Source organism: Astatotilapia calliptera, chromosome 2 (assembly GCF_900246225.1).
Source record: "Astatotilapia calliptera chromosome 2, fAstCal1.2, whole genome shotgun sequence".
Taxonomy (NCBI): Eukaryota; Metazoa; Chordata; class Actinopteri; order Cichliformes; family Cichlidae; genus Astatotilapia; species Astatotilapia calliptera.
The window spans coordinates 30,725,911-30,753,793 of NC_039303.1; the positions used below are offsets into that span (position 1 = coordinate 30,725,911).

At 42.1% G+C, this 27,883-nt stretch overlaps 3 protein-coding genes across 3 annotated transcripts; 2 read left to right on the top strand and 1 right to left on the bottom strand.

Moving 5' to 3' along the window:
* The first annotated feature begins 6,349 nt into the window (after positions 1-6,349).
* Positions 6,350-8,855, top strand: LOC113037575 (zinc finger and SCAN domain-containing protein 21-like). The gene is made up of 3 exons (XM_026194817.1): positions 6,350-6,518; positions 7,108-7,219; positions 7,356-8,855. Exons 1-3 carry the CDS (start codon positions 6,357-6,359, stop codon positions 8,381-8,383), a joined length of 1,302 nt encoding a protein of 433 aa, XP_026050602.1. The 5' UTR covers positions 6,350-6,356; the 3' UTR covers positions 8,384-8,855.
* A 2,497-nt stretch (positions 8,856-11,352) lies between these two features.
* LOC113037605 (endonuclease domain-containing 1 protein-like) lies at positions 11,353-19,039 on the bottom strand. Its single transcript, XM_026194856.1, has 3 exons — positions 18,979-19,039; positions 13,606-13,930; positions 11,353-13,340 (listed from the first exon to the last, which is right to left on the bottom strand). The coding sequence occupies exons 2-3, from the start codon at positions 13,903-13,905 to the stop codon at positions 12,732-12,734; spliced, it is 909 nt and encodes a 302-aa protein (XP_026050641.1). The 5' UTR covers positions 13,906-13,930; positions 18,979-19,039; the 3' UTR covers positions 11,353-12,731.
* On the top strand, positions 18,683-24,619 carry LOC113037599 (zinc-binding protein A33-like). The gene is made up of 6 exons (XM_026194846.1): positions 18,683-19,459; positions 20,186-20,281; positions 22,104-22,337; positions 22,510-22,532; positions 22,891-23,006; positions 23,693-24,619. Exons 1-6 carry the CDS (start codon positions 18,932-18,934, stop codon positions 24,256-24,258), a joined length of 1,563 nt encoding a protein of 520 aa, XP_026050631.1. The 5' UTR covers positions 18,683-18,931; the 3' UTR covers positions 24,259-24,619.
* Positions 24,620-27,883: the final 3,264 nt, after the last annotated feature.

Here is a 27,883-nt window from a genome sequence, read left to right on the forward strand (position 1 = left end):
TCGCGACTTTGTCTTAGTCTTGACTCGGTCTTGGTCTTGTCTTGGTCTCGATACCCTCTGGTCTTGGTATTGTCTTGGTCTTGGTTTAGGTGGTCTTGATTACAAGTCTACCTAAGGGAAGCATGTGTGATGCAATTGGAATTGGTCCTAGCACCCTAAAACCCTGTGGAACTCCATAATTAAACTTACTGTGTGAAGAGGACTCCCCATTTACATGAACAAACTGGAGTCTATTAGATATATATGATTGAAATCACTGCCGCGCAGTACCTATAATACCTGCAGCAAGCTCTAATCGCTATAATAAAATATATGATCACTGCTGCACTGAGGTCTAGTAGGACAAGCACAGATTTGTCCACTGTCAGAGACCATAAGCAGATCATTTGTAACCTTCATTAAAACTGTTCCTGTACTGTGATGAACTCTGAAACCTGACTGAAACTCTTCAAATGAACCAAATAGGCTATATGCCTTGTCTCCCATCCGTCCGTCCATCCGTTCACTTCCGCTTATCCTTTTCAGGGTCGCAGGGGGCGCTGGAGCCTATCCCAGCTGTCATAGGGCGAGAGGCAGGGTACACCCTGGACAGGTCGCCAGTCTGTCGCAAGGCTAACACACAGGGACAGACAACCATTCGCACTCACATTCATTTGCACATTCACACCTAGTGACAATTTGGGTTATCCAATTAACCTATCCCCACAAGCTGCATGTCTTTGGACGGTGGGAGGAAGCCGGAGTACCCGGAGAGAACCCACGCAGACACGGGGAGAACATGCCTTGTCTCCCAGTTCTTCTAAATCTTTGTGACTATCCCACTTTTTCCTTGCTAACCTTTTCCTTTGAATTCTTTCCTGTATTTCCTCATTCCACCACCAAGCCTCTTTATCCTCTTTTCTCTGTCCAGAGGATAGATCAAACGCATTCTTCAACATTTCCCTCAGCACTATAGCTGTACTTTCACAGTCATCTTAAGTGTCTTAACGCTTCCTTAATACTCAGAGCCTGGCTCAACTTTTTCCTGAACTCTGTGCAACAGTCTTCCTTCTTCCGCTCCCACCAGTTAATCCATGGCTCTGCCTTCACTCGTATCCAAAGCCATTTTACAGACTACTATTGAATGGTGTCTAGCTACATTCTCCCCTGCCACCACCTTACAGTCTCCTGATTTAATTGAGATTGCACCTTTTGGATGTGCTTAGCTTCCTCCAATCTTATACATCAGCTAATGTTCCTTGCTCTCCTTAAAGGAGGCACAGGCATTTCCATCCTTTTCAGAAAAACCCCCACTAGCATCTGTCCTTTTGCATTTCTCTTCTTATCACCATACCTACCCCAACCCTCCTTATCACCTCTGCTTCCACTGAAGTCTACTCTCTCCATCCTGTGGAACACTTTCTAATGCTTCATCGAACTTACTCCTTCTCCTCTGAAATTTTGCACCATCTTTCCAGCTGGGGGGAATCGTAGTTATTTTTAGGGTTTTTTCCTGCAGTTTCAGGCTCGTAGGCAGCTTAAGAAATCTTCTGTCTATATCTCAGGTTTTCATGAAGAAATAATCTAATCAAACTGACCTCCTTAAGTATTTACTTTCAAGAATATTGCTCCATGAAATCTAGAAGAATGTATCACTTGCATGTCTACAAACACAGAATTCCACTTATTTGCTCCATGCTAAAATTTGTCTATGGGTTTTCTTCTGTATGTGTCTTAGATTCGGTCCTTTTGTGTGGCACTTCATTACTGTCATGTTCTGATTTTAGGCACATCAGACACCAGTGAAATTCTCAAAAAAATGGGCACCCTTATCCTTCTCCACAGATCTGTCAGTGTCGATTTAAAAATATCTTGCATGTCTCCTCTTTCCACATCGATAAAACTCAAGTACTAAATGAATGCTTTATTATTTCTTTACCTGAGCTGCAGTCAGTCAATTTCTATTTTCATGTCCACATTGTGACTGAAGGCCATAACAAAGCTGTATGAAAATAGCCAGTTGTCACATGTTCCCATGCTTCTTGCCACTCGATCCCCTCCTAACACTTGACTTCTTTCTTCCTTCTCATTTCCAGGGTATCTTTAAGGTTGGTTTTGATGAGTCTTTGTCTCCATGACCTCTGAACTTCAACAAGTAATGTTCTAGCAGCTGTTTCCTCCACACAGTGGCATCTATCCTGTTTCAGCTTGAAGCACGCGAGCGCGCGCACACACACACACACACACACACACACACACACACACACACACACACACACACACACACACACACACACACACACACTACTAATGATCTTACAGCCCTGAGAGATATGAGATCCCAAGCCTGGACAATATCCAATCCTGCAAGAAGTGCTTTTGATGCAGATCCATAAACCACACTCTCATACTCAAGATCTAATTAGGGCAGCAATATCTGCACTCCATTCTGCTCCTAAAATACATAATGTTTATAACATTTTCTCATTTATCTGCATCACTCTGTGTGTATATAGCAACTTTCCATGTCACCATGCGCTTGCAGGTGAGCATCAAATTGATGTGCTTTCTTTCTTGTTAAGAACATTATCTGTGTTTGTTTCCACAAAAATTTGATCTCCAATTTCAGTGCTGCTAAGTGATGACAGACTCTTATCCCTCTGTCAAAGGATATGATTTAAGATTATTTTCCAAAAATCCTTATTTCTGCATTATTATTATTATTATTATTATTATTATTATTATTATTATTATTATTATTATTATTATTATTATTATTACTATTATTATGCTAGTCTTATTTTTAAATTTAGGCAAACTGATTTACAAATGTATTTTCAAACAATGAAACAATTAAAACCCTTTAAAGTGACATGAACATGAACATGAAAAACTTTAGTATTCTACTATGCTAACTTTGTCGTTTTTTTCTGCAACTGGTAATGCAATTGTATACGCACTTCTGTCTTAAAACTACTAAACTATGAACAGAGGTGGGAAGTAACTAAGTACAAATACTTCGTTACTGTACACTCCCTACATTTTTAAAGAAATATCCGCACATCTGCTACTACTACTTCTACTACTTACATTTTCTAACAGACTCTTACATTTGGTTCATCTATAGCGTTTATACTCGGGAGTTAAAAGTCGGTGGAAGGAGTGCATGTGTTTTTGTTTGCGATACTTCAGAAACTGTCTAGCGCTACAGAAGAGGAGACAGCATGAAGGGAGTTACGTTTTTATTAAGTAGTAATTTTAAATCCAACTTTTCTGTCAGCTGTGTGCATTTTGCAGCACAGTCTGTTGCTAGTTAAATACCAGCAGATGTATTTCACAGAGAGACAAAAGAGAGAGATAACTTGTAGAAAGTTAACTCTCTTTGATATAGAAAGATGCAGAAAGATAGACAGAAGGGGAAGAAGACAGGTTATATGTAAGGGTAAGGACTGATAAACTGAAGATTTAAATCTTACATATGATGTCATCATTTTCAATCACGCATTGGATTTGTATATAATATGCTGTAATAAATTATGTATATTTGTTTTATCCTGCAAAACAAGCTAAGCTGTACTAACTTTGTGTTATTCAAATGTTGCATGAAAATATTGGGTAGTTTTGTCCACGATGAACAGGTTAGTCTGCAGTAATGTGGTGAATTCACAGCAAAGCTCTGTGTTGGATTGGTGCACAGTGCCTGTGGTGTTCATGGTCAGGCTTAGGTTGCATCAAGTTGCAGAGATGAATTTGCATTTAAGCTGATGATGTTCAGGCTCATTAGCTGAATTCCAACTTTATAAGCAAAAAGTTGTTTCAGTAGCCTACTTCAACTTTTACTGGAGTATTTTTTAACCTACTGCTCAACTTCTGCTTAAGTAAATAAAGTCTGTACTGTCGCCACCCCTGACTGTGAAATTGAGAAGAAAACGTGTGCAATCATGTGACAAATGGGTCGTGCTAAAAACAATAATATCAAGCGGAAGCTCTTCTGTATCCTTATGTCTTTAAAAAATCATCACCACTGCTGAAATTATTATATAAAAAGTGGCTTGTGAAACCTGAGTGCTTGGTATTTCCAGGGTGCGGCTGCTCTTGAGTGTAGCGTAATTACGGTACCGGGCATGCGTAGTGTTCTCAAGAATTAAAAGCAGTGCTGGATGAGGCGAGAAGGGAACTGGCAGGGAGAGAGAGAGGGCAGAAGTTGGATGGCGCTATCCTTTGTCGCCGTATTTCGGCACACAAACAGCTGCCGAGCGTCTCCGTGATCCGTGAAATTACACCTTTGCCGCTGTTTCACGCCGTGGTGGCTCCTCGGTGTCATCCGACAAACGGTGCGTATTCAGGGCTAAACTAGCCAGTCTGCTAGCACTTTCCAACGTTACGGAGAGGCTGCTGCTCCAGCTGTACTTTAACATTAATGCACGCACAGAAGCATTATAAGTTTACTAACAAGCCGGGCTGACGGGGGTTGTGATTTTGGCGTCGATTAACCAGCATCGCCGCCTTGGCACTGCACAGATTAACCGGGCAGGTATAGTCTTTAATTAAGTTGTAATAGAGGCGGAATGACCGTGATGCTATTCACGGAGCCCTGTCTCATTTCACTGCCGTAATCATTTAGGTTTATTTTTTAGCAGCAGGTTAGCCAGTAAAGTTAACCAACAGCTGCTATGGGGGAGAGTTGATCACACGATCGAAAACTTTTGCGATCATAGCAGGAAAGCTGTGTTACAACTGATCACGAACTGTGTGTGAAACCGTCATCAGATCTGCAGCCCCGCGGACAGGATGATGGAAGAATCGGTGACCACATTTGAGACGCATCTGACCGCCGTCATGGACAGCCTGATCCGTGCCTCGGTGTGCGAGATCACCAAACTCTTCCAGGAGACAGTGAACGACTACCTGGTGGAGCTGTCCCTCAACAGGAAGGAGAACGAGGCTCTCAAACTGCGGCTGAGGCTCACAGAGAGCAAACTGAGAACCGAGCGCAAGTACGGCATGGGCTGGGCTGCCAACCGCCGCAACGCCGGGCTGGTGGCGGCAGCAGCACCGGTGGAGGAAGCTGGAGGCCGGCAGAAGCGAAAACTTGACGTGACTCGTAAGTATTTGCTGTGTGTGGCGACTTGGAGCTTTTCTTCCTGTTTACCTTTAGTTTGCATGATGTATACAGTTCAATGGCAGCTTATCAGCACATCCTGCAGTATTTCCCTATGATTGTGGCTTTAACGTGAATAACAATGTGAATGCTATGCAGTCTAGGTGCAGTTTATGTGAAGACGCACTTGTTTTGTTGGAAAACCATCTGGCAAGAGCTGATCTCTCCCTCCCTCCTCCTTCCTCACCCCCCTTCCTCCTCCGCCTCCTCTTCATGATCGCTCTCCCTCTGTCCTTCACCTCCCCCTCTCCTCTCTCCACTGCATTCTGTCCCTCCTACTCCTTTCGCTCTTTCTGCATTTGCTCACTCCCTCCTTTCCTCTCTTCCTGCCTGGTTCCTCTCCCCCCCACCTCCTTCACTTCTCCCCGTGTCCCTCCAACTCTACCTCCTCCCCTTCCCGCTCCTCTTCTCCTCACACCCTCTTCTCCTTTTCTTATTCTCCCTGCCCCCACCTCCTTCTGCTCTGCTCTCTCTCTACTTCATCACGTTGAACACACACACACTCCCCCTCTCCTCTCCTGCTTCTCACCACCTCCACCACCCTCCATAATTACACACTCCCTCTCCACTTCTCCTCTCTCTCTCTTCCTATCTCATCTTTTTCAACTCTCCATCCTACTTTTATCTTTTTCTCCTTCACCGTGCCCTCCTTCTTTCCTCCTCTTCCTCCTGCCCCTCTTTTGACCCCCACCAACTCCACTTCTTCCTCTCCTCTCCGCCTCTCTCTCACTCCTCGCTGTCACATGTTTTTCTCTCCTTTCCGCTCTCTTGTCTGTCCTTCCACGCCCCCTCTCCTCAACTCGTTCATCATGCTCACTCCTCCTCCGCCGCCTGCTCCCATTGCTCTCACTCCTGTTCCCGTCTGCATCTCCAATCCCCTCATCCTCCTCCTCTTCCTCGTCTCCCACTTCTCCACCCTCTTCTCTCCTTCATCTCTCCCTCCCCTGGCCTTCCAATCACATCCTCCCACCTATCTCTCTCCCCCTCATATTTCATTTGCTGTTCTTCCTGCTTCTCCCCCTCCCCTTCACTTTCTCCTTCCTCTCACCTCCTTCACCACCCTCCCTTCTCCACAGGAGGCAAGTCAAAAAAAGGCCCAGCAGCAGCCTATGGCAAAGCGTGGCCTGGAGGTGTGTGGGAGGAAGGAGGAGGAGGAGGTGGTGGCGGTGCTGGTGGTGGTGGAGGAGGAGGAGGAGGAAGTGGAGCAACTGTGGGCATGGTAGCAGGAGCGGGAGGAAGAGGGGGGAAGGAGGCCAAAGATATGTACCTCATCCAGTTCCCCCGGGATGAAGAAGACGAGGGAGGGATGGTGGAGGAAGAGGAAAGGGAGGGCAGCCTCAGCGGTGAGGGGGAGGAGAAGGCCAACATCAAAGAGGAGGTGAGGGAGACAGGCTTTCTCAGAGGAGGAGTAGGAGGAGAAAGTGGCACAGCATCTCTGCTCTGCTCTGCAGCTTCATAAACACTGAGAGAGCATGTAGACACAGACAGACAATAATAATACAGAAAGAGTTTTGCTCAAATTCTTCTTCTATCAGATCACTGCAGAGATATAGTGGATAAAGTGAAGCCTATTGATTTGATATTTAGCTTCCAGAGGAGCCAGGAGTGGGGCTCTTCATATCTCATGCACAGCAAGCTTTTAGGGAGAAACACTACTGTTAGAAAAGCTTTCCACCACATCACCAAGTGGCAGGACGCTGATCCACTCTTCATTTCTCTTCTGGATTTGAATATTCAAACCATGCATAATGTGCATAAATTTGCCTCCCTGCTCTGTGAAGTCTTTCACCGCTTGAAAGGAGTCCTTCACCTAGCTGTATCTTTATTTCAGGTGCATTGTAAACATATCATGTGGAAATTTAACAAGCTTTTTTAGAACAAGAGTAAATTTAATAGTGAATGTCTCATTGTACCTGGACTCAGTCGATTACCCAGTACAGTAGCTCTCTTTCTGCTTCTCTATGCAGTTGGCCCAAACAGAGGGTTATCAGCCTGCCTCTCTCCGACTAATCAAGGAGGCTTTGAAGATGCATCCGCCCAACCAGAACCTCCACGCTGGCTCCAGAACCCCGAGTGAAGGTAATGAGCCCAGGACTCACTGAGTGAGGGAGGGCAAGTTAGAGAAAATGTTCAGAGACCAGTACTTGAAGGAAAACGGAAATGATTGCCCACACCAGCTCGTTCACTCTCTCCTCCTCCTTCTGTTTCTGCTCAGGAGATCTGTCAGACCGTCCCCCGACTCTTCATCCAGGGGAGAGTGAAGAGGAGAACTGGAAGGTGGGCTCTGCAGAACCATCAGAGGGAGGAATGACCATGGATGAGCTGAGGGGCCTGGAGTCTGCGTTAAGGGCCGAAAGAGGCCGCGAGCAGGCTTCTCAACATGACTCAGAAGTGGTTTGTGGGTCCGAGATCAGCTTGGCCCCTAAGTACATTGGTCTCGATGGAATGGAGCAGGATGGAGAGCTGGAGCCTCAGCCACCCACTCTGCACAAAGAGGACCAGATAGGACAAGGCAGGGTGAAGGAGGGCGAGAGGTTGGGAGTGGCTGGGGATGTGGAGCTGAGGTTAGGCTGGTCAAAGAAGTTAAGAGAGAGCGACTCAGCTGCGGTCATGCCTGTAGAGGATGTGGTGGAGCACGGAGAGTCGGAGCATCCGCCCCACCTATCTGCTCCGGGGAGCGTCTGGGAGAGCGCCGGGGAAGAGGAGGGCGGCGGGGACCTGCTCCACTTCTGCCCACAATGTGGAGGAGGCTTCACTTCGGAAGCCGAGCTGGAGGAGCACCCGTGTCCACTAGGTGGCGCCCATTTACAGAGCAGCGGAGCAGAGGACAGTCTTTTCCCTTGCGCTCACTGCGGCAACACGTTCAGCCACGCCTGGGCTCTGAAGAACCACGAGTGCGCCTGCGCCGCCGAGCGGCCGCACTGCTGCGAGATCTGTGGGAAGCGTTTTACACACTCACGGTCGCTGGAGCGCCATCATCTGGTGCACACGGGTGAGAGGCCGCACCGTTGCCAGCACTGTGGACGCAGCTTTAGTCGCCTTGGTAATTTGGAACGGCACCAGCGGATTCACACAGGTGAACGTCCATACGGCTGTGAAGCATGCGGCAAGCGCTTCAGCCGTGTGGAGTACCTAAAGAGACACCAACTCATACACAACAGCGAAAAGGCAACACTCCAGTGCTCCAACTGTGGAAGGGGCTTTAGTGATGTGGAGCAACTGAAGAACCATCAGTGCTTTTAGAGGCTTCACAAGAAACTCAGTTTAGGGAAAGAACAGTGGTTTTTTTTTTAAAGTTTTTTTTATGGTTGTGGTAGAATTTAGCTGATGAATGTGACTGTTACAATCTCATGTCTTTCCCTGTGATTATCTTTAAGATAACAAAGCACATACATGGCAGACTTTGGTCGAGTAAACAATGAAGGCACATTTTAAAAAGCTGGCAGGAAGGACTGGTTGGTGTTTTTGTGTTGAAAGAGAAATAAAGTCAGTCTCTGCCATCTAGCCATTTTAACTGGAAGTATTATTATTTGTATGTACGTGCACAGCCAGGACTTATTTATAATGATGAATACATCGTTCATTCATACCTCTTTATCAGTACGTTAAAGCTGATGGCCTTGTTTTCTTTTTTGGATGACATAATTGACAGTTTGGTATTTTGTATGTTTGTGTTTTCATCACATTGCTAGAAAATAAACATCTTAATTCATGAGGAAAAGTTTCGAGTTAGTGAATAATACGCCATAAAGCTTTTTTGTGTGACTACCTTCATCATAAATTTTAATTTTCAGCCATCGCTAGGCAACATTGTCATTACACATTCATTCAAGGACTAAAAAATTTGCTGTTCAAAGAGCTGCTGCTTTTTCAGAACTTCTTGTTAATGATGGCTATCAAATGGAGATGCTCGCCAGCCACTTTATTAGGTACACCTGTTCAGCTACTTGTTAATGCATGTGTCTAGTCAGCTGACTGGATGCATTCATGCATGTCAAGACAACAAATTCGAACCAAGCATCAGAAATGGGAAGAAAGATTTAAGTGACTTTAAACGTGGCGTGGTTGTTGTTGTTGTCATGTGGGCTTGTTTGAGTATTTCAGAAGCTGTTTATCTACTTGGATTTTCCCACACACAACCATCTCGAACTATCTTGTCAATATGGACCAAACCCTCTGACGAGTGTTTCCAGCATCTCCCCACAAAGTTGATTCTGTTCATCTGGACGTAGCGGTTTCTGTGAGAGAAACATTTCATCACTCATCCAAGTGATGTCTTCGGTCTCAGCTGACTTCTGTTTCTGATGATTTCTATTTAGTCAACTGAGACTGAAAAAGCCACTTGAATAAGTGAGGAAGCGTTTCTCCCATGGAATAGAAACGGAATCAACTTTGTGGGATTTCCTTACCTAGATGATCAACACTTTCCAGCACCTTGTTGACTCTATGACAGGAAGAGTTAAGGCAAAAGGCAATCTATTAGCAAGGTGAAGTGGTAGGTGAGTGTAGATTGATGTTTTCCCTCATGATCGCCCACTCTACAGCTAAGTCCTGATATTAGAAAGGTGGTGAACCTAATTCGCAAAGTCCTCTCCACTCTCAGGATTATTTCTGTTCTTCCCACAGCAGCATGATGTGTGTCGAGGGGAAAAGATCTCCAAGTCAGGAAGTTCATATTTGAAGAAAGAGCAAAGTAGACCATCTGTGCTCACTAACGACAGCCCTGCTTGTCATCTATCCAGCCCACTTCAGGCTGGTTCTGACGGGATCTTCAACTTACCTCGTACCAGATGACTCAAGGGCCGAGTGCTGGAGTTCTACCCACAGTGTAATCATGTTTCTCAGGGTGTCGATGGCCTCGCAGCTTTTCTAGTGCAGCATGGGAGTGAGAGGGCCCTCAGTTTGAATAGACCTGCTTTTATCCTCAAACGCTGCTTGGCTTTCCGTCACATTTTAGAAATTGCGTGTTGGGAAGAGCTTCACGTATTAATCTGGCTGAAAAAAAATGTTTCATCTTTATGACAAAGCTGTTCATTACTGCCTGCATGCAGGCTGCAGTCATGCAAGGAAAGGGTTGCATGTTACATGGCCAGAGTTGTTCTGTTTTTATCTACGTCGCTTCTTTGTGGTTATTATGAGTAAATAGAAAGTTAAACGTTTTACGGAAGTAGAAAGAAACTGCTCTTTATTTGAAGTCTTATTGAATTTATCTATTTTCAGACCTTAAGGAAAAGTCAAAACTAGATCTGTTAAGGTTAAACTAATTCACAGTGCACTGGCGAGACTTTACTGAGCTAAACTGTAATAAAATAGATTAGGCTGATGAATAGAAGTGCTTTCATACAAAAGTCAACTTATTTTATGTTGTCTGAGTCATGATCATATTATATCATCATATCATATCATATTATAATTATAAAAAATTATATTATTATTATTATTATCATTAATTATAAAAAAAATATTGCCATATTAGACATATTCAAGTGTTGGGCTGTTGTTGAGAGTTTCTTTTGTGCACTAGTTATACAGATATAAATCTCACTTACTGATATTTCTGATTGACTGAAGGGCTTTCTTGCATTATGCAATGAAAACAGCACTTTGACATAACCTGGCACGCTGTGTATTTGACATAAGATACTGTGTCTTCGTAGTTTTTAAATAGCGGCTAAAGTCTAGAGTAAGTTAAAAAAGACATAAAACTGTATGACACTCAGCAGTTTGGTTTGTTTGCAGGTTCTGGGTGAGCGGTGCGTGAATGTAGAACAACTACAAACTAAGCTAACAAGCCGTGTTTGTTAGCTCAGCCAGTCAAGTTGGATGAGAGAGAACCCTGGAAAGATTCATTTCTGGCCTCCTGACCCAGAACAGCTCAGTTGTGCGGCAGCTCTAACCAGGACGGCTCCACTGGTACATTTTTTGCAACATCAGGAAATGATAAAGAAAGAAACCCCCAAAAGTCAGGGTTGAGGCTGTGAAATGTGTTGCACGGATCTCAGGCAAACCAGTGTTTACTGAGACAAGAAGAAAAACAAAGATCCAAGCAAATGGATATGATTTAAATAGTGGTTCATCATTTGGCTGTTTGCCACGTGATTGTGCACATCGAGTATAGCTAGATGTGGTGCACAATGCAACAGTTCACAATGCAACACGTGAAATGTGCATCCCATTTAGCACCATGTTTTCAGTGGCTGGAAGAGCCATGCAGGAGTTGCGGTGTTGTAGCATTTTCCTACAAAGAGTCTGTATCCAGATATGTTTTCACTGTCTCTATAAGTATTAAGTCTTTGTCTTTTTAAAGAAGGCATAAAAAAGCTGTCCATCTGTCAGAAGGTCAGTTTGTTTGCAGAGTAAGGGTGAGTGGTGCATGAATGTGGAACGACTACCAGATCAGCTCCAGCGAGCCATTTTCTGCAGGAACAGGAAAGACAACAAGTAAAAAAGAACCCAATCACATCTTATTTGTGGTTCAGACATTTAAGTTTCATCATCGGCCCATCTGAACCAGAGTACGACCTCATTTATTAGAAAATAAATGTTGTTAGATAATAAATTCACTTCCTGTAGCTTTTTACCAAGTGACAGTACAGTTCCTGCTTGCTGATAAATTAAGAAATGGCCAGAAGAAAGAAGGGGCACTTGTGGTGTTGCAGCATTTTCCTTCAGAGAGTCTGTCTCCAGCTTTATATCAAGTTTTCTATAAAAATTAGGGCTTCTTGAGATTGGAAAGATTGGAAATAACACACCAAGCACAAATGCTGTGATGCTATCTATGGGTAACCACTATTTAAACCATATCCATTTGCTTTGATCTTTGTTTTTCTTCTTGTCTCAGTAAACACTGGTTTGCCTGAGAACCGTGTTCTTTGTGTCACTGAAACTCACTCTCTTGTGGGAACCAAATTTTCTGAACATATAAAAACTCACCATACCATATTTCGACCTTTATTTAGCAACTGTCAGTTCACAGCAAGTCTGCGGTTTATTTATTTTCTTTATGTGGTCAAATAATTCATGAGAAATTCCTCATTTCAACTATTTTTCTTTAGTTTGACACAATCATCATTAAATGTTGAACTGGGTAACGTCAGTGGCAAACCTCTGAAAAAAAGTGACCCAGAAATCTTGTCTGCCCCTAAAATGTTTTCTATGATTTAATGCTGAAATTCACTAAGTCATTTTTGTAAAGAGGAAAAAATGAAATCAGACATTTGTATAGACTTAGTATTTATTGATAGTGTTCCAGCTCAAATGTACATTTGTAATATGTAATCAATAACTGACTCATGTTAAAACCAGTGCAGTTTTATTTAAAAGAACCGAGCGCTTGCTACTCTCTGTGTTTGGCTTTTGAATCTATTGGAGAATAAACATTAAAATCACACACTTCAGTCTTGATTAATTGGAAAATTATAATGCTATTAAATGTGAGTGAAATGACCTTAGCAGGAGGGGAAATTACATTTTTACAAAGTCAATCAGGGGGAAAAAACTATTTCAGTCCATCATGTCCTCAATAATCAAGCAGAAGCTTGATAATTAAAACTGCAGCGAGTTTATCAGAGTCCGGTCAAGCTAAAGGCTTTTATGCCTGACAGCGGTTATCAAACAGACTGATGGGCATGGCCAGTCTTTTTGCCAGGATACCCTCCAGGTTCTCTAACGGCATCCTCCTCACATCATAGCCCCGCACGTTGGGCTTCGCATTCTTATTAACCGGCACAATCTCCTCACCGCTGTTCGGGTCGTTTCTTCCAACTGCAGCACACGTGGGGAAAAACCGCTTCACATTATTAGGGAGATCAGATTTGAATGATGGGCAGCAGTAGGCAGACCACATGTATTCAGGAACAGACACCCTGTTATTAATCCAGTGGTCCCCAGATTTGTATGGCATGGCCCCGGTGATCACGTACATGGTCCCGTTGCAGAACATCTTGAAATCTCTCAACACGTCATTCTCCAGTTTGTTCCAGGGTCCAGAGTTGGAGCCCTCTTTTTGGGGGACAATGTTTGTCAGGGTAAAGGTGGCTTTCCGGTTGTCGAGGGTCTTCTGGTGCAAGCTGGGATTGAGATGACCCTTGGTAAAGCTGGAGTTCCTGTAGTCATCAAGCACCGCCTGGCTTTCAATCACATTCTGGTCGACAGGGGTTTCAAAATGCTTCATATCTGGGCTGGCACCGGAAAATGCCAACTGACAGACGGAGGAAAAAGGACATGACCATGTTTAGAAACTTTAAAAGAGTTTGCTGCTTCTGTTTGACTTAAACAGTCACATAGCTTTAAACATGACCTCATTTGAAGATGCAAATGTCTCTTTCTTCATGGGTTCACAAAAGAAAACATATATGTGACTGTGTTTTTCATACATGTGTTTTTTACGTATAATCTCTATTTTTCACCGGAAAAAAACAAACAATGAACACAACACTATAAAATAAGTGTCTGCTCCTTCTTACCTGCGGTTCATACATCCAAACGGATTTGGGTCGTTTGCCATCAGCAGGACTCAGTCTGTACGCAGAGAACAAAGGCACTCGACGCTGACGATCATACAGGCTGGCAAAGTAGTACTGGTTTCTATAGCGCTGGCATATTGGCTGATATCCTGGTGCGCTGACACCCTGTGGGGGAGTTTTATTATAGAAGAAATTAGGGCAGTGGGAGAAGTCCTTGCCGATCTCGCCAACAACCAGGCTACAAAGAAGAAGTAGAAACAGAGCTCTGATGGAGGGTTGGAGCAAATTCCTTTGAGACATCTTCTGTAACAGATGAGCAGGTCAGCTGTAGATCAGAAACAGATTCTAGTAAGCAGACGAATCCCCAGAGTAAAATAATCCACAGTTGTTGTTTGTTAGTTCTGCATCTGCAATCTAACGCTGAGGTTTCCTCATTTATACCAAGAGCGTGGTAACAGTTCTTACCCACCCACATCGACGTTTACAATCAAACTTCCCCTGCTAACGAGCAGTCAGGCTCCCTTCTGAGAATCAAGTTTGCGTCACAGATTTTTAAAAAAAAATCTTGGATTCTTTTCAAATTTTAATCATTTGGAAATTTCGTCAAGGTAAATGGATAAATTTGGACCTACACACTTGTAGGAACACCTTGAGTTCTACAAATCCTGGGATTTTATTTGTCACACTATGTCAGTCTGATGACACACAACATGCACTGATGATATTAGTTTTAAAAAGAGCAAAAAACGTGTGGTAAAGTCACAGGAACAGACATTGCCTTCCCTGTTTGTTGTCTCGTACAAGTTGATTTTTTATCTTGAGTACACTTAGTCCAGAATTTTTAATAGCCAGGAGAATCTCCCTTATTATACTTTGTACCTAAAAAAGAGAAACATCATGGAAAACTTTGAGATGTGTGTCTCGTTTAAGGCAGAGCGGTGTGACATGCGATGCTTTTCATAATGAAAATCAAACACTCGTTTCTGTTACCACTGTCCTAAACCAGCTCCAGCACATGTTTAATGCAGCATCAGGTGTTTATTGACAGTCATTTGACAAATTATGTATTTACACGTAATCACATGCTGTCAAATATTTCTGTTTCTCTTTCTGTCTCATTGGTTTCGGTGTAATGCAGTTTTTCCTTCTGTCATCAAAACTCCGCTGGATGTCAGAACCAGTAGGATTCTGAAAGACAAAAAAAGCTCCTCGCAGAGCTTCCCCGATTTCTCAATTGCCAAAATAGCAAATGTTTACTAGCAGTATGTGGCTTCTTTATTTTGTTATGTGCTCAATTTGGGGAAATTCTCCATTTTAGTCAGTTTTTAATCAAACAAATTATGATTCACTACATTTAGGGATTGTCAGAATGCAGAAAAAGCAAAAAATATGAAAGAAACCATGATCACAGCAGAAAACTACAGATTAGATATTTTTCACACATCTAAATGAAACACATCCTGATACTTATGTGTGAAAGGAAAGTTTGTTTTCTACAAGCTACTGGTTCTGTGTTGTAGTAATGGTTTTCTGTATGACTTTATCAGTATCTCACATCACTGGAGGAATTGTGGTTCACTCTTCTTTACAGCGTTGGTTGCAAAGAAGACGGCTTGTGTCCATCTGTTTAATCATGGACATCAATTTAAGGTCTGAAATTTCTCTGGGACATTGCAATATCTTGATGGTTTTGTTTTTCTGCCATTCTGTTGTAGATTTGCTGCTATGCTTGGGATCATTGTTTTATTGCACGGCCCAGTCATCACAATAATGGGTGCTTCCATGTTCTTTTAGAGCAAAGAGACTTTCTCCTGATAGTCCTTCCAAACAAGACAAACTTGTTTATTCTTCTTCTAATGGTCATGACCTTTAAAATTTAACATGCTAACTGAGGCCTGTAGAGTCTGAGAGCTTTTGGGGTTTCAGCAGTTTTGCATTGTTGCGAATTTTTGGAGTGAATTTGCTGGAATTTCCAATCTTGGGAAGATTATGGCATTGTGTTAACCAACATCTGAATGCTCTAAACCTCTGCTTTTATAGAGCCGGTCATACTTGCATTTGATTAGCAGTGCCTGACTACTTCACTTTAAAAGTAGAATGGGAGGCAGAACCTTCAGCTTCCTGGCCCTCTTCTGTGGAGCCAGCTCCCAGTTTGTATTCAGGAGGCAGACCCCTCTCTACGTTTAAGATTAGTCTTAAAACGTTTCTTTTTGATATAGCAGATAGATAGTTAGATTCTTCCCACTGTCGCCAACTGTTTGTGTGATTTGGTGCTATATAAATAAATTGAAATAATTAAATTACTTCTTACCCACTTAATTCCAGTAGTAAGGACGTATTTAATTTTTCACAGTACTGCACAGGTGAAAATATATTTACATAATAACTGAAACTGACTAAATGTATACATATTTAAGATTATACATATTGGATACATATTACCTCTGGTTTTAGTAAGCCTGACCGCATATTACTTGGTATTATTCAGCCATCAAACCTCATGGAATTACTCTCTCACTATCTACAGCATTTGTGGGCATTGGGAAAATGTCATATTTACTGGTTTCAGTTTTCTATGATTTATAGGATTTTAAATGTGTGAAACACACTGCCTCTACATCTAGCCACGATTGATCTGTTTCTACAGAAATGCAGGATGTTACGGTGTAGTGAAAAATTAACACAGAACGCACACAAATGCAGAACAAAAACTATAAATGCCATATTTACTTTCACAGTGTTTATGGAGAAGTATACAAGTACAAGGACCGGTGTCTTTGTGGATCTAAAGAAAGCACATGACAGGGAGCTTAGAGCGGAACTGTGGGACTGCAAGAGGAAGTCAGGAGTGGCAGAGAAGTATGCGAGGCTGGTGTAGGACATGTATGAGGACAGCGAGACAGCGGTGAGGTGTGAGGTAGGAGTGAAATGTGGGGATGGCATTACATCAGGGAACTGACCTTCCTACTTAAGATGGTGATGGACAGGCTGACAGATGAAGTCTGGAGTCTCCTTTGACAACGGGTGTAGGGAGCAGGTGGAAGAGAGCCTAGGTGGAGGTATGCTCTAGGTGAAGAAAGGAGTGCAGGTAGGGTGGAGTGGGCTTCAGGTGTGATTTGTGGCATGATAGAAGAAAGAATGAAAGGGAGGATTTACAAGAAGGTAGGAAGACGTGCTATGATGTATGCTTTGAAGACTGTGGGACTAACAAAAAGACAGGTGGCAGATTTAAAGATGTTAAGATTTTCTCTGGATTAGAAAGGAGGGCATGCAGAGGACTGTTGTAGCAGATGGGGATGCTAGTGACAGGGTGAGATAATCTACTGTAGCGACCCCTAAAGGGAGAAGTGGAAAGAAGAAGAAGACTCACAAGCTGTTTGAGTTTTTGGGCACACAAAAGTTTAGACGTAATCTCACCTCTCTGAGAAACCCCTAAATAATCTTAGAAATGAGACCATTTGTTGAGAAAATTTTTTAATATTCATGAGAAAACCACCAGAATGGAAAACTTGTTATAATATTTATTATATCGCCTCCCTCCCAAAATATTCTGATAACTAATTTGTGAAATGGATACAGTTTACAACAAGCTGGTCTCAAATTTAGCGTCTGGAGGAAAAAATCCAGGAGAAAAGGAGCAAATACTGCATCAGTCCTTATCTTAAAAATGCACCTGGTAGACTGATCATCGGGGCCATCTACTGAGCACTCAGAGGAACAACAGCAGGTGGCAGGATGACCTACATGACCCTGACATTAATCATGCAACGTGTATAAAATTGACTGAGACTAATAAGACTTTATTTGTATTAGCGTGTAATCCATGGACAGGCAGGGATATAATTTTAATTGAAGAACGCTGGCAAGAGTGTTTTTTTTTCTTGGTGTCAGCTACTTTCCCTTCCCTTCTTCCTTGCTCTGTGTCATGCTTTGCTGACTGGAAGGCTGTGTGTGTGTGTGTGTGTGTGTGTGTGTGTGTGTGTGTGTGTGTGTGTGTGTGTGTGTGTGTGTGTGTGTGTGTGTGTGTGTGTGTGTGTGTTCTTGGGGATAACCTGGGGAGACAAGTTTAATTTAAATCCCAATTAAAGGCCAAATTGAAGAGCCCTTATACGTGTACGCTAATGCTCTCTTACATGAGTATTAACGCACATTTATTCAGTGCTGTCTATATTAAGTAGCTGCGCCTCTACAGTGTAATGCAGTCAAATCCATAAATGCCATGAATGGGACTTGATTACACCGTCACTGTGAAAACATGTAGGGTAAAACCTGTGATGTATATGTGAAGAAGGAAACTCAAATGCATTTCAATGCTTCAAAACTTAGTTTCAATCTTCAAAAGCCTTTAAATGCTTTTGATTCTGTCTGAGATGGGTGTTGTTCCAAAAAGCGATCATCTGATTTCTAATGTCTCTGTATGTTTCCATGTTTAATGTCTTTACTTATATTTGTAAATAGACTGTGATCAATAGGATTTAAGAAGAGATTATACATAAAATATAGAAATTAGTAAAAGTATTTCTGCGTTATTGTAGCTACATTGTAATGAATCCAGCCCCTTTTGGCCACTTAAAACATCTTTATAGAGCTATGATGTCATAATTGTTGCAATTTATGCTGCCTTCTTGGCAAGACCTTTAAAAAACCCTACATTTTTAATGTCAATAAAAACTTTTTCGGTGGATAAATAAAGGATAAATAAAAGCAACTATGGCAAACACTAATTGCAGATTTTACTTTATGACAGGAATTATGTTTCTGTCTCAAAATGACTTGATATGCTCAAAAAGAGATAGGTTTGCCATATGTTTGTATGAGTTTATAGGCCAACAACTTATTCAGAGCTGTTTATATACGGGCAATCGTTTTTTGGAAAATACGGGAAATCACTTTTTTGTTTGTGTCGTTTACCCTACTACACAGAAGTTTCCGCTCACACGTTTCTGATTTATTTCCTGTAAGTGTTTAATAATTTAAAAACTTATAAACCAACAAGTAAGACAATTGGTACAACCCCCTTTTAAAAATTCCGCGTATATTTCCTCGCAGCAATAACGTGACCTTTCTTGTTACTGTTCTCTTCCTTCTAAGAAACCCTCTTTCGCTCAGGGCAATCATAAACACACTGCGCCCTTTAAAGGAGCCCTTCATCACGCCCAGCCGAGCGTGTTTCTACACGCCTTTGGTCGCTTCCGTGAAAAAAGTCGTACTGCTGTCAGCGTCAGACCACTCCCTCTCTGAATGTGAACGGAAGAGCAGTTTAGTCTTCTTTCCCTGTCACAGTGTTTCCCACAGACGTGTCTTCTGAGAAGTATGAGCGCAGTAAATGATGGCGGAGGCCAGCGCGCTTGAAGAGCTACAGTCGGAGCTCACCTGCCCGGTGTGTTTGGAACTCTTCCGTGATCCCGTGATCCTTGAGTGCGGGCACCACTTCTGCCAGGTGTGCATCATCCAGTGCTGGGAAGCTAAGGCGGACGAACTCTCGAGTTGCCCGAAGTGTAGAAAGTCGTGCGCCCGGAAACTGCGACCCAACTCGCTCCTGTGCAACGTGGTGGATAGTGTGCGCAGAGCCCGCGCCATGGACGCGGCCGCGGGGATGTGCGTGTGGGACCACGAAGGTACGCTGGAGATGCCCGAGGACCGCGAGCGGGGTTCCAGCATGAGCAGCGTGGCCTCGTCCATCGGGCACTGGCCACGCCTGGGAATGGGTTTGGATATGTGCGAGGAGCACGAGGAGAAGCTGAAGCTCTACTGTGAGGATGACCAGCTTCCCATCTGCCTAGTGTGCGGGATGTCTCGAGACCACAAGAACCACAATGTCATCCCCATTACAGAGGCTTTTGAAAGCTACAGGGTACTGTTTTGTTATTGGCTCGTTTTTAAGGCTCCCGGTCTTCCAAAAACTTAAATCAGGCATACACAGACATGGTATTGAGATTTGACCAACATAATCACCAAATTTGATTTATTTTTCTACTGTATTTTTTTCCTCTATAGTGTAACAGCTGGAGCTTCTAGATAAAACAAGCAATCAGAGTTTCAAGGAGTGCCATACTTTACAATGCTTATTGGACACTCCTCTTATTGTACTACATTACTGTAAGTTTCACAAGTATTCCTATAAGTCAAGTCAAAACTACTTTTTTACTACAAAACTCAACTGCTCTAATGTAGCAAGCAGGCTTTTCATATATGTAGCAGTTGTGCTTTAAAGAGCACACTCCCTGTCTGCCCCAGGAGCCTTTGGGTATTTTTGTGCATTACAGGAATTCAGCAGGCCTGTGTGAGCTTTACTACCTTTCAAACCTGGCAGCTGACCTTCATCATGTTGTTTGGAGACCCGCTCTGAGAGGCCTCTCTGTGTGTCTTAACATGTTTAAGCAGTGCTAAATTCCAGCTTTGTTAGATTTTTGGGGTCAGGGCGCTCAGTTGAGGATTGGCGGATGTATGACTCCCATTAAAGACGGGACGTTGTTCGGACTGACGCACAAATCAAATTAACTGTTGATTGAATCGTAATCTGGTTTATATAACCTCTTCTCAACAAACGTTTTTATGTGATTATCTGTTTGTCCTGCAGGGTAAGCTGTCTGTGGTTCTGGAGAGGGTTCAGGTGCAGACACAGGAGGCCACACTCTTCCAAAAACAGACCAATGAAAAGATCCTCCTCATTAAGGTATCACGTCTCTGTGTGTGCTGGCTGTTTCTTTGTGAAGCACTGTGAAAGAAAAACACTCCAGTGTGTTTGTCCTCTAAATATAACCAGAAATTCTAGCGGCCAGGCAACATTCTGACGCATTCCTCCACCTTTACCTGTCAAGACAGAGGGATGACTGGTGGTACTAATGACTGGTGCTGACACACCATGTTCTTACTCATCTTTTATTTAGACGTGATGATTATCAGGAGCTCATCCTGGACTAAAAAGGGAGGTTCATGAACATTCATACACATCATTTTGTGTTTATCTTCGTCATGCGCTCTTCTTTCACAGGCTGTGCATGTGCCCTAACTGCTTCATGTCACACAGCTTGCGAGGGAACTCAGCTGATAGAGTTTCGACAGGCACAGGAAGAAGTTCACTGAAACGCTCGCTGTGTGTGTGTTAAACACACATATGAGGGTAGTGTTAGAGAATGCACTGGAGCATTTCTGCCGTGGCAGATAACTTCGTCTAGCTCTGCTCCAGGTTATCACAGACCGTTTCCTTTCCTATCTGTGTGTTTAAATGTGTCAGTGGGTGTATTTTCCTGTCTGTCTGTTTGACCCAGTTTACATGCAGATTCACAGATTTTTTTTCTTCACTTCTCCCTTTCTCTGTCAGTATGACAGGATGTGGTTGAGCAGAGGAAGTTTGTCAATTTTTCTTCTCTGTGTTAAAAATACAGACAGCTATCTAGCTATCTAGCTATCTATCTATCTATCTATCTATCTAGCTATCTAGCTATCTATCTATCTATCTATCTATCTATCTATCTATCTAGCTATCTAGCTATCTATCTATCTATCTATCTAGCTATCTAGCTATCTAGCTAGCTAGCTAGCAAAAACTTTTATATCTCAGTAAGATATAATAATTTGTGCCACATATGACATAAAATGTATCGTCTCCTCATAACAAATACTGATTTTTCCTATTTAATGAACCACTTCTGGTCTGAATGGTCACAGTTTAAAGTTGTTGATTTAATCTGTTGAACATAAGATTGTAGTCATATTTCCAGAGAAGAAAAAAAAACTGTATTTTTATTCAATAATAACAGTAAAATAGGACACTTCCGGTTTTAGTGTCACACCATTGCTGTCAATGAGAATTAAGTGTGTCCTCATTTTCACTGACACGCAACAGTTAAAAAAATAATAATATACTTGTTAAATAATAATAACTCTCTAATAATAAACCCTATTAAAACAACAGTATGTAACAGAAATTTCAATTGTGACAAAATAAAACTGAACCCCACCGTTTGTCACAGCATAGCTCGGTATTTTTCCACCCCAGGAAGAGCTTAAAAAGACTCAGAGATCGTTATCATACAAACTCTAAAGCAGTTAAGCATTTTGAAGACAGATTTGGTTTCTGTCAGCTTTAAGGGGCATTTTTGAGTCGTGCTATTGCTTTAACCTCCTAAGACCCGAACTCTTTCATGGCATGCATTTTTAATTTCTTTTTGCTATTTGGGGGACGCGATTAAAAAACAAAGAGTTATCTTTTTATCTGATTTTGGTCTACAAGGGCCAGAGATCCACATATGGGGACATTCGTTTTAAATTTCGATAAAACAGTGGCAGTATAATGTCCTCGTAAGAGACATCAGGCCCTTGTAGAGCAAAATGTAGTATTGTGGTCTAGACAACCCAAAATTGGATGTCCACATATGTGGACGCCAGGTTAGAGGAGGTTAAAAAAGAAAAAAAGTTGTACAAATCAGCTGTGCTTTACCTACTGACTGGCAAAGTTCTTGCTCTCTGTGACCAAATTCCTCGCTGCATTTCAGGAGCGAGCGGGAGATTTGGAGGAGCTGGTCTCTGCAGAGTTTGGCCGTATGAGGGAGTTCCTCGTTGAGGAGGAGGAGCGCATAAAGGAAAAACTGCAGAAGCAGAAGGAGGAGAAGCTTCAGCAGCTGGAGGAGGCGCTCACTCAGTCCACGGAGCAGATCAGCCAACTGGAGATTACAGCCGATAAACTTCGGCTCAAACTTAGAGAAGAAGAAAATCCTGAGCAACTCAAGGTGAGAGAAGAAGAGACGGGGCAGAGGAGAAGGATTTATGGACGAGCTACATATTTCTCATAATCTTTCAGTATACTTTGCTAATAACTGGAGCACATATAAAAGAATACTGAATAAAGAATGAATGGAAGTCCCATGTTTGTAATCACAGGCCTGTTTTTATCTGTTTCAGGGGATCAAAGATTTTATTGGAGGGTGAGTACTACTGTAATCTTATCCAAGAAGTTCTGTCAGAGCTAATCAAATATCTAGGCCATCTTCTCATTTATCTCATCATGACTTTTGTCCAAAAGTCACAAGGCAATCACGTCCGTTTTGAGTTGTTTTCGAACAGAATGAGAGGTTGTGATTGTTCCAGCTAGAAACACATTTTTTTCAGTTTCAAATTTCATTTCAAATGTGGAGAGTAAAGGTTTCGTTAGTTTCTTCTTAAATGAAGGTTACTTGTACTTACTTAAATACTTCGAATATGCTATAAAATACAAGTTCACAAGCATATAGTTTTGGATGTTTCATAATCTTTAAAACGACTTTCTTTCCCTCTCCCTCTCAGGGCAGAGAGCTTGTTTGAGCGCCCTGCAGAGATGGCTGTGGACCTGCAATCTGGAGACTTTCTGGGACCTCTCCAGTACAGGATTTGGAGGAAAATGAGCTCAATTCTTCAGCCAGGTATAAAGATAACACACATCATGCAAACCAAGGTCAAGAGAACAATAGTGCTCATTAGTCATTAACTGCCTAGTCTGGAAAAAACACTGACGCAGCGCTTGTAGCCTCTAGTATCCTTCAAAAACCAAAACCACAGGCCCCAATACAACAAATCCAACTTCAAAGCCCCCGCAGAGCAACAGAAGGCCTTATACAACTGATTTCACAGACTCACTAATGCTTTTTATGACAAACAGTGGTGTGACATCAAAATTTGTTGGAATACTCCTTTAAAAAGATTTGGCTGCGTCTAGAAAAGACATATTTGTGATTCAACTCATTGTTCAGTCTCGTTTCAGCCTGCTCTGACTGGCAGTGAGTTTCAAGCGTGACTCCATTTGTTCTCTGAATTTAACCTCTTTGTTAGTCGAGCGTACACATGCTTACTTTGGGTCTGTGATGACCTCAAACATCACTGCTGTAAAACCAGGCTGCTCTCCAGAAATTTATTTAATCTCTGGATACATCGGAGCCACGTTATTTATATTTAATTTGCGTCCATGTAGCTGATGCTCGTCTTACACTAATTGCGCAGGCTGGCATTCAGTATCTTGCTGAAGGTCACTCCAGAGGAGTTTGGGTGGTGTCAGTTCTTGTAAACATGTTTCACCTTCATTGGTTTGTCTCTGTTTTTCATGTCCTCCCAGCTGTGACACCTGTGACCCTTGACCCAGACACAGCCTACCCTTGTCTGTGGGTTTCCCCGTGTCGCACCAGCGTCCAGGTAGGAAAACTACAAGCGAACCTGCCCAACAACCCCGAGCGCTTCACCCGCTACAACATTGTCCTGGGCTCTGAAGCCTTCTCTTCAGGCAGACACTACTGGGAGGTCGAGGTAGGCTCTAAGACGGCGTGGGGACTGGGTGTGGCCACAGCTTCCGTCAACAGGAAAGATGAGATCAGCCTTTGCCCGGATGATGGTTTCTGGACGCTGGTGCTGAGGGACAGCGGAAATGGCACCAGCGAGTATGAAGCTTGCACTGACATAGAGGAGAACTTATTATATCCCTCCAAACCTCCGAAGAGAGTGGGGATATACCTGGACTACGGTCGTGGCCTAGTGTCGTTTTATGATGCTGGAGACATGAGCCACCTCTTCACATTCAATGATGCAAAATTCAAAGAGCCTGTTTTCCCCTACTTCAATCCCTGGCCGATCATCAACGGACACAACCGGGAGCCGCTCACCATAGTAACGCCACACTGGGGATAGATGGCCTTTTTTTCATCAGAGAACCAACACTGCGCATCAAACGGATTCAGGATCAAACTGCAGACTCTGCTGCTAATCACTTTAAGGGACTTGTCTCATTAGCATTCACACATCTGTCTTATTACAAGGACTTTTTAGGGGTATGACGACGGTCTTGTAAGGCTGTCAAGCTGTGGATGAAACATCAGAAGGACAAGAAAGGCGACACTTCAATCAATCTAGCTGCAAAGAAAGTACATGAAAAGATAATCAATGAACTGTTTAGCTAAAACCTAATCTGTTTGATCCATTATTCCTCTGTGTGCCACCGAGCTCCGTTGCTGTTTGACAAATACTGTTATAAACACAACCTGACACAGTCTTTTATTGTGGTGAGCACACACACTGGTTTTATTCTCAGTCAGTCGAATGCACATCTTCCTTCTGATGGATATATTCAGCAGTGCACCTAATGCATATTAATCTGCACCTAAACTAGTTCCAAACAGATGACTGTGTCTTCTTTTTGAGTAATTTTTGTTGAAACAGACATTTAAAGAAAACATTTTTGACATTTTGTATTTTAACGTGAGTTTTTATAACTATGATATCAAAACATGGTTTGTTTTGGCTTTTTTAACTGGATTTTCTAGCAAAGTTTTTAATGCTTTTTGTATTTTTTTTAAAGTACTTTACAGAAAGCATATCTACTGCTATCATTCGGCACATTGTTTGTGTTTCATCTAACAATGCAATACCATTTTTTTTTTTTTAAGGTATTCAGTTGTTTTATCTCAGTGCCATTGAAAACATAATGGGTGTAGTATGTTATGACAGTATGAGTTCTGCAGTATGATTCGTCCACCACCTTCATATTTGTCTAACACTAATCTGAAATGTAGTTTACTAATCGTCTGTTTGTATCCTCGGAGTTTAATGTTGTAAAGCAAATGTAATGTGAAGTGATAGTCACCAATGTCTAGATCAGGGGTCGGCAACCTGCGGCTCCGGAGCCGCATGCGACTCTTTAGTCCTGCGGCTCCGCGTGGTTTTGGAAAATAAATTAGAAGTATTTAGCTGAAGTGTATTTTATTTATGTTAGTTCTTTTTTTAACTTGTAGTTCTAAATTGGAAGATTATTGTGATATTGAAATATAAAAATAAAATTATATTCTATTATTTTTTTCATCGCTCAAAATAAGCGTCACACTCGTGGAAGCCGGTATACCCGCCGAAACGCCGTGCATCTATCGAGACTTTCAACCCCAGGTAGGTCAATTATGGATCTTCGGATCCACATGATGTCAGCAGCTATTCTCCACCGTGTGCTATGTTAAAAACAAACGCCGCTCACGCCTCACAGATGACAGCTTACAGTCCTGCGTAAAGATGAAAGTGACTTCGTACAGCCCCGATTTGCAGACGCTGTGCGCAGAGGTTCAGGAGCAGAAGTCCAATTGTAAACATATCACGGCAGACCCGACGATGTTTGCATGAACATGCTTTTCAGCATGTCTTTATTGACCACTTTTCACACACGGTTGCTGACACATACAGCAGGCTGTAGCTTTTCAGCTCACAGCCTTACGCATACCAACACAACAGCACAGACGTAAAGGCGGCGAGGCGTGATTGCGGGTCCACTCAGGTGCATCCGCCTCCCCTGCAGCGGCGCTGCAGACCACACCCCGCTACACATATTAACCAGGTAAAATACATATTTAGGCAGAATTTTGCAAATATCTATTTTTCATTTTTTAGCAGCATAGTGCTTTTTTTCCAATTATTTTTTTTAAAAGTCAGGTCAAGGCTCCAAAAGCCCAAAGGCGATATAACAGTTTTTGTTTGCTACATGGATCATTTTAGTTCAGCTGGGTGTCTTTCCTTTTGTTATATTTCTTTAAGAGTTCAAAATGTGTTACTTACATAAATAAAATGTAATTTTCTCTGTAGCACTTCAAGGATTTCATAAGCAACACACCTTAGTTGTTCAAACAAGGCATAAAGGTAAAAAACAATATATACAGTGTTATCTTCATTTTAGATGTCAAAAAGTATTTGACATCTAAAATGTCAAATACCCAGTGTTTTCTTTTGCGTGGAAAACCAGGTCCAAATGGCTCTTTCGGTGTTAAAGGTTGCTGACCCCTGGTCTAGATAGCTGACATGAGAGTTTTAGGGTATAATTAACTTTGATTGCACATGTAGTACCAGCAGAGGGCAGCCAAAGCTAACTTCGAATGAAGCAACTTTAAAGCATTTTTGTGCAACATATGAATGCCACCCTCATGAAAATGCGACCCACTGGAAGCTGTTAGATGAAGATTTTAAAAATGATCAGATTAGATCATTAGAAATTAGAAATATGCTGCAAGTGGTAAAACATAAACTTAAATATCAAGAACTATCCACAGACTGTATAGGAAAGATGGTTGTCATCTGAAGGTGCCGGTATGAATGTGAGTCCGTTGCTTTTAAGAAGTGATGTGTTATAATGTGTAACTTTAAACACTGCCACTGAAATACAGAGCTGTGCAAAAGTCTTGAGCCACCCCTTGATTGTTTATATTTTTCTAGGAATTTGGGAATTTAATGAAGAAGAAGGAAAAACCAAGTTTATACAGTTCTAACAAGATTGAAAGTCAACTTATGTCATAAAAATCTTTATTTTCTAACACAGCCTGAACTGTAGTAGGCCAGCCTTGTTGTAATTTCTTAGTATTCAAAGTAGTATTCAGGAATAGTTCTCCAGGCTTCGTGAAGGACATTCAGAGCTCTTCTTCGGATGTTGACTGGATTTTTGTGTTGTTCTCTGTTGGGATGATCCCACACTGCTTCAGTTATATGCAGGTCAAGATGGGACTGCATGGTCGAACAAAATCTGACGTCTTCTGACTTTTCCATGTTTATCGTTCCATCAATTTTCACAAGATCTCTGAAACCTGAAAACCACGACAGAGCCAACGATGTGCTTTATGGGTGGCTGTAAACCAGAACGACAATTAATTTGACCAAGGGGCACCATGAGAAACTGGGACTGTTGTGGAGGGCTGCACCAGTGCAAAAGTACAGTTTCTCATGTGACCCACTTGGTAAAATGTTGCAGAAGTGTTCATGTCTGCTATAGATATTTACTGTTACCCTGCTCTCCTGATCTCCTCCATACATATTGCTAACAATCATTTGAAGGTCCAGAAGCATCTCTCTGGTCCTGTGTCATCTGCATCTACAGTTCATCTGCTGTAGATGGTTTTTTGGCCCAATTTTCTCAATGTGTTTAAGGACAGTGATTCAAGCTTTTACACAGTGTTACATTCTTCAGTATTACATTATGATAAAAAAAACGAACACTGAAACTTCAAAACATTAAAGCAAGGATGAAAACTCACTGGAGAAGAAAGCTAAATGAAATAAAAGTGAATGAATAAAAAGACAGTCAAGATAGTTTCTGATATAAAAACCTTTGTGGACTTTATTGTGATTATTTCTTTGTTGCTGATGATGCGTCAGAGAGATTTCATTTAACATGTATCACAATATAACACAACAACCCTCAACCAGTGGAAACAAACGTCATTTTTGACACAAGCTCAACAAAAGCTGAACATTTGAGTCACAACATTGTGTTAATCAGTTGATTACCTGT

Bases quoted from the DNA above. Each gene is read 5' to 3' on its own strand.
- LOC113037575 (XM_026194817.1), top strand. From the start codon at position 6,357: ATGGTAGCAGGAGCGGGAGGAAGAGGGGGGAAGGAGGCCAAAGATATG. The intron at 6,519-7,107 runs GTGAGGGAGACA...TTCTCTATGCAG, and splicing joins AGGCCAACATCAAAGAGGAG to TTGGCCCAAACAGAGGGTTA. The intron at 7,220-7,355 runs GTAATGAGCCCA...GTTTCTGCTCAG, and splicing joins CTCCAGAACCCCGAGTGAAG to GAGATCTGTCAGACCGTCCC.
- LOC113037605 (XM_026194856.1), bottom strand. From the start codon at position 13,905: ATGTCTCAAAGGAATTTGCTCCAACCCTCCATCAGAGCTCTGTTTCTA. The intron at 13,341-13,605 runs GTAAGAAGGAGC...TCCGTCTGTCAG, and splicing joins TTTGGATGTATGAACCGCAG to TTGGCATTTTCCGGTGCCAG.
- LOC113037599 (XM_026194846.1), top strand. From the start codon at position 18,932: ATGATGGCGGAGGCCAGCGCGCTTGAAGAGCTACAGTCGGAGCTCACC. The intron at 19,460-20,185 runs GTACTGTTTTGT...TTTGTCCTGCAG, and splicing joins AGGCTTTTGAAAGCTACAGG to GGTAAGCTGTCTGTGGTTCT. The intron at 22,533-22,890 runs GTGAGTACTACT...TCTCCCTCTCAG, and splicing joins ATCAAAGATTTTATTGGAGG to GGCAGAGAGCTTGTTTGAGC.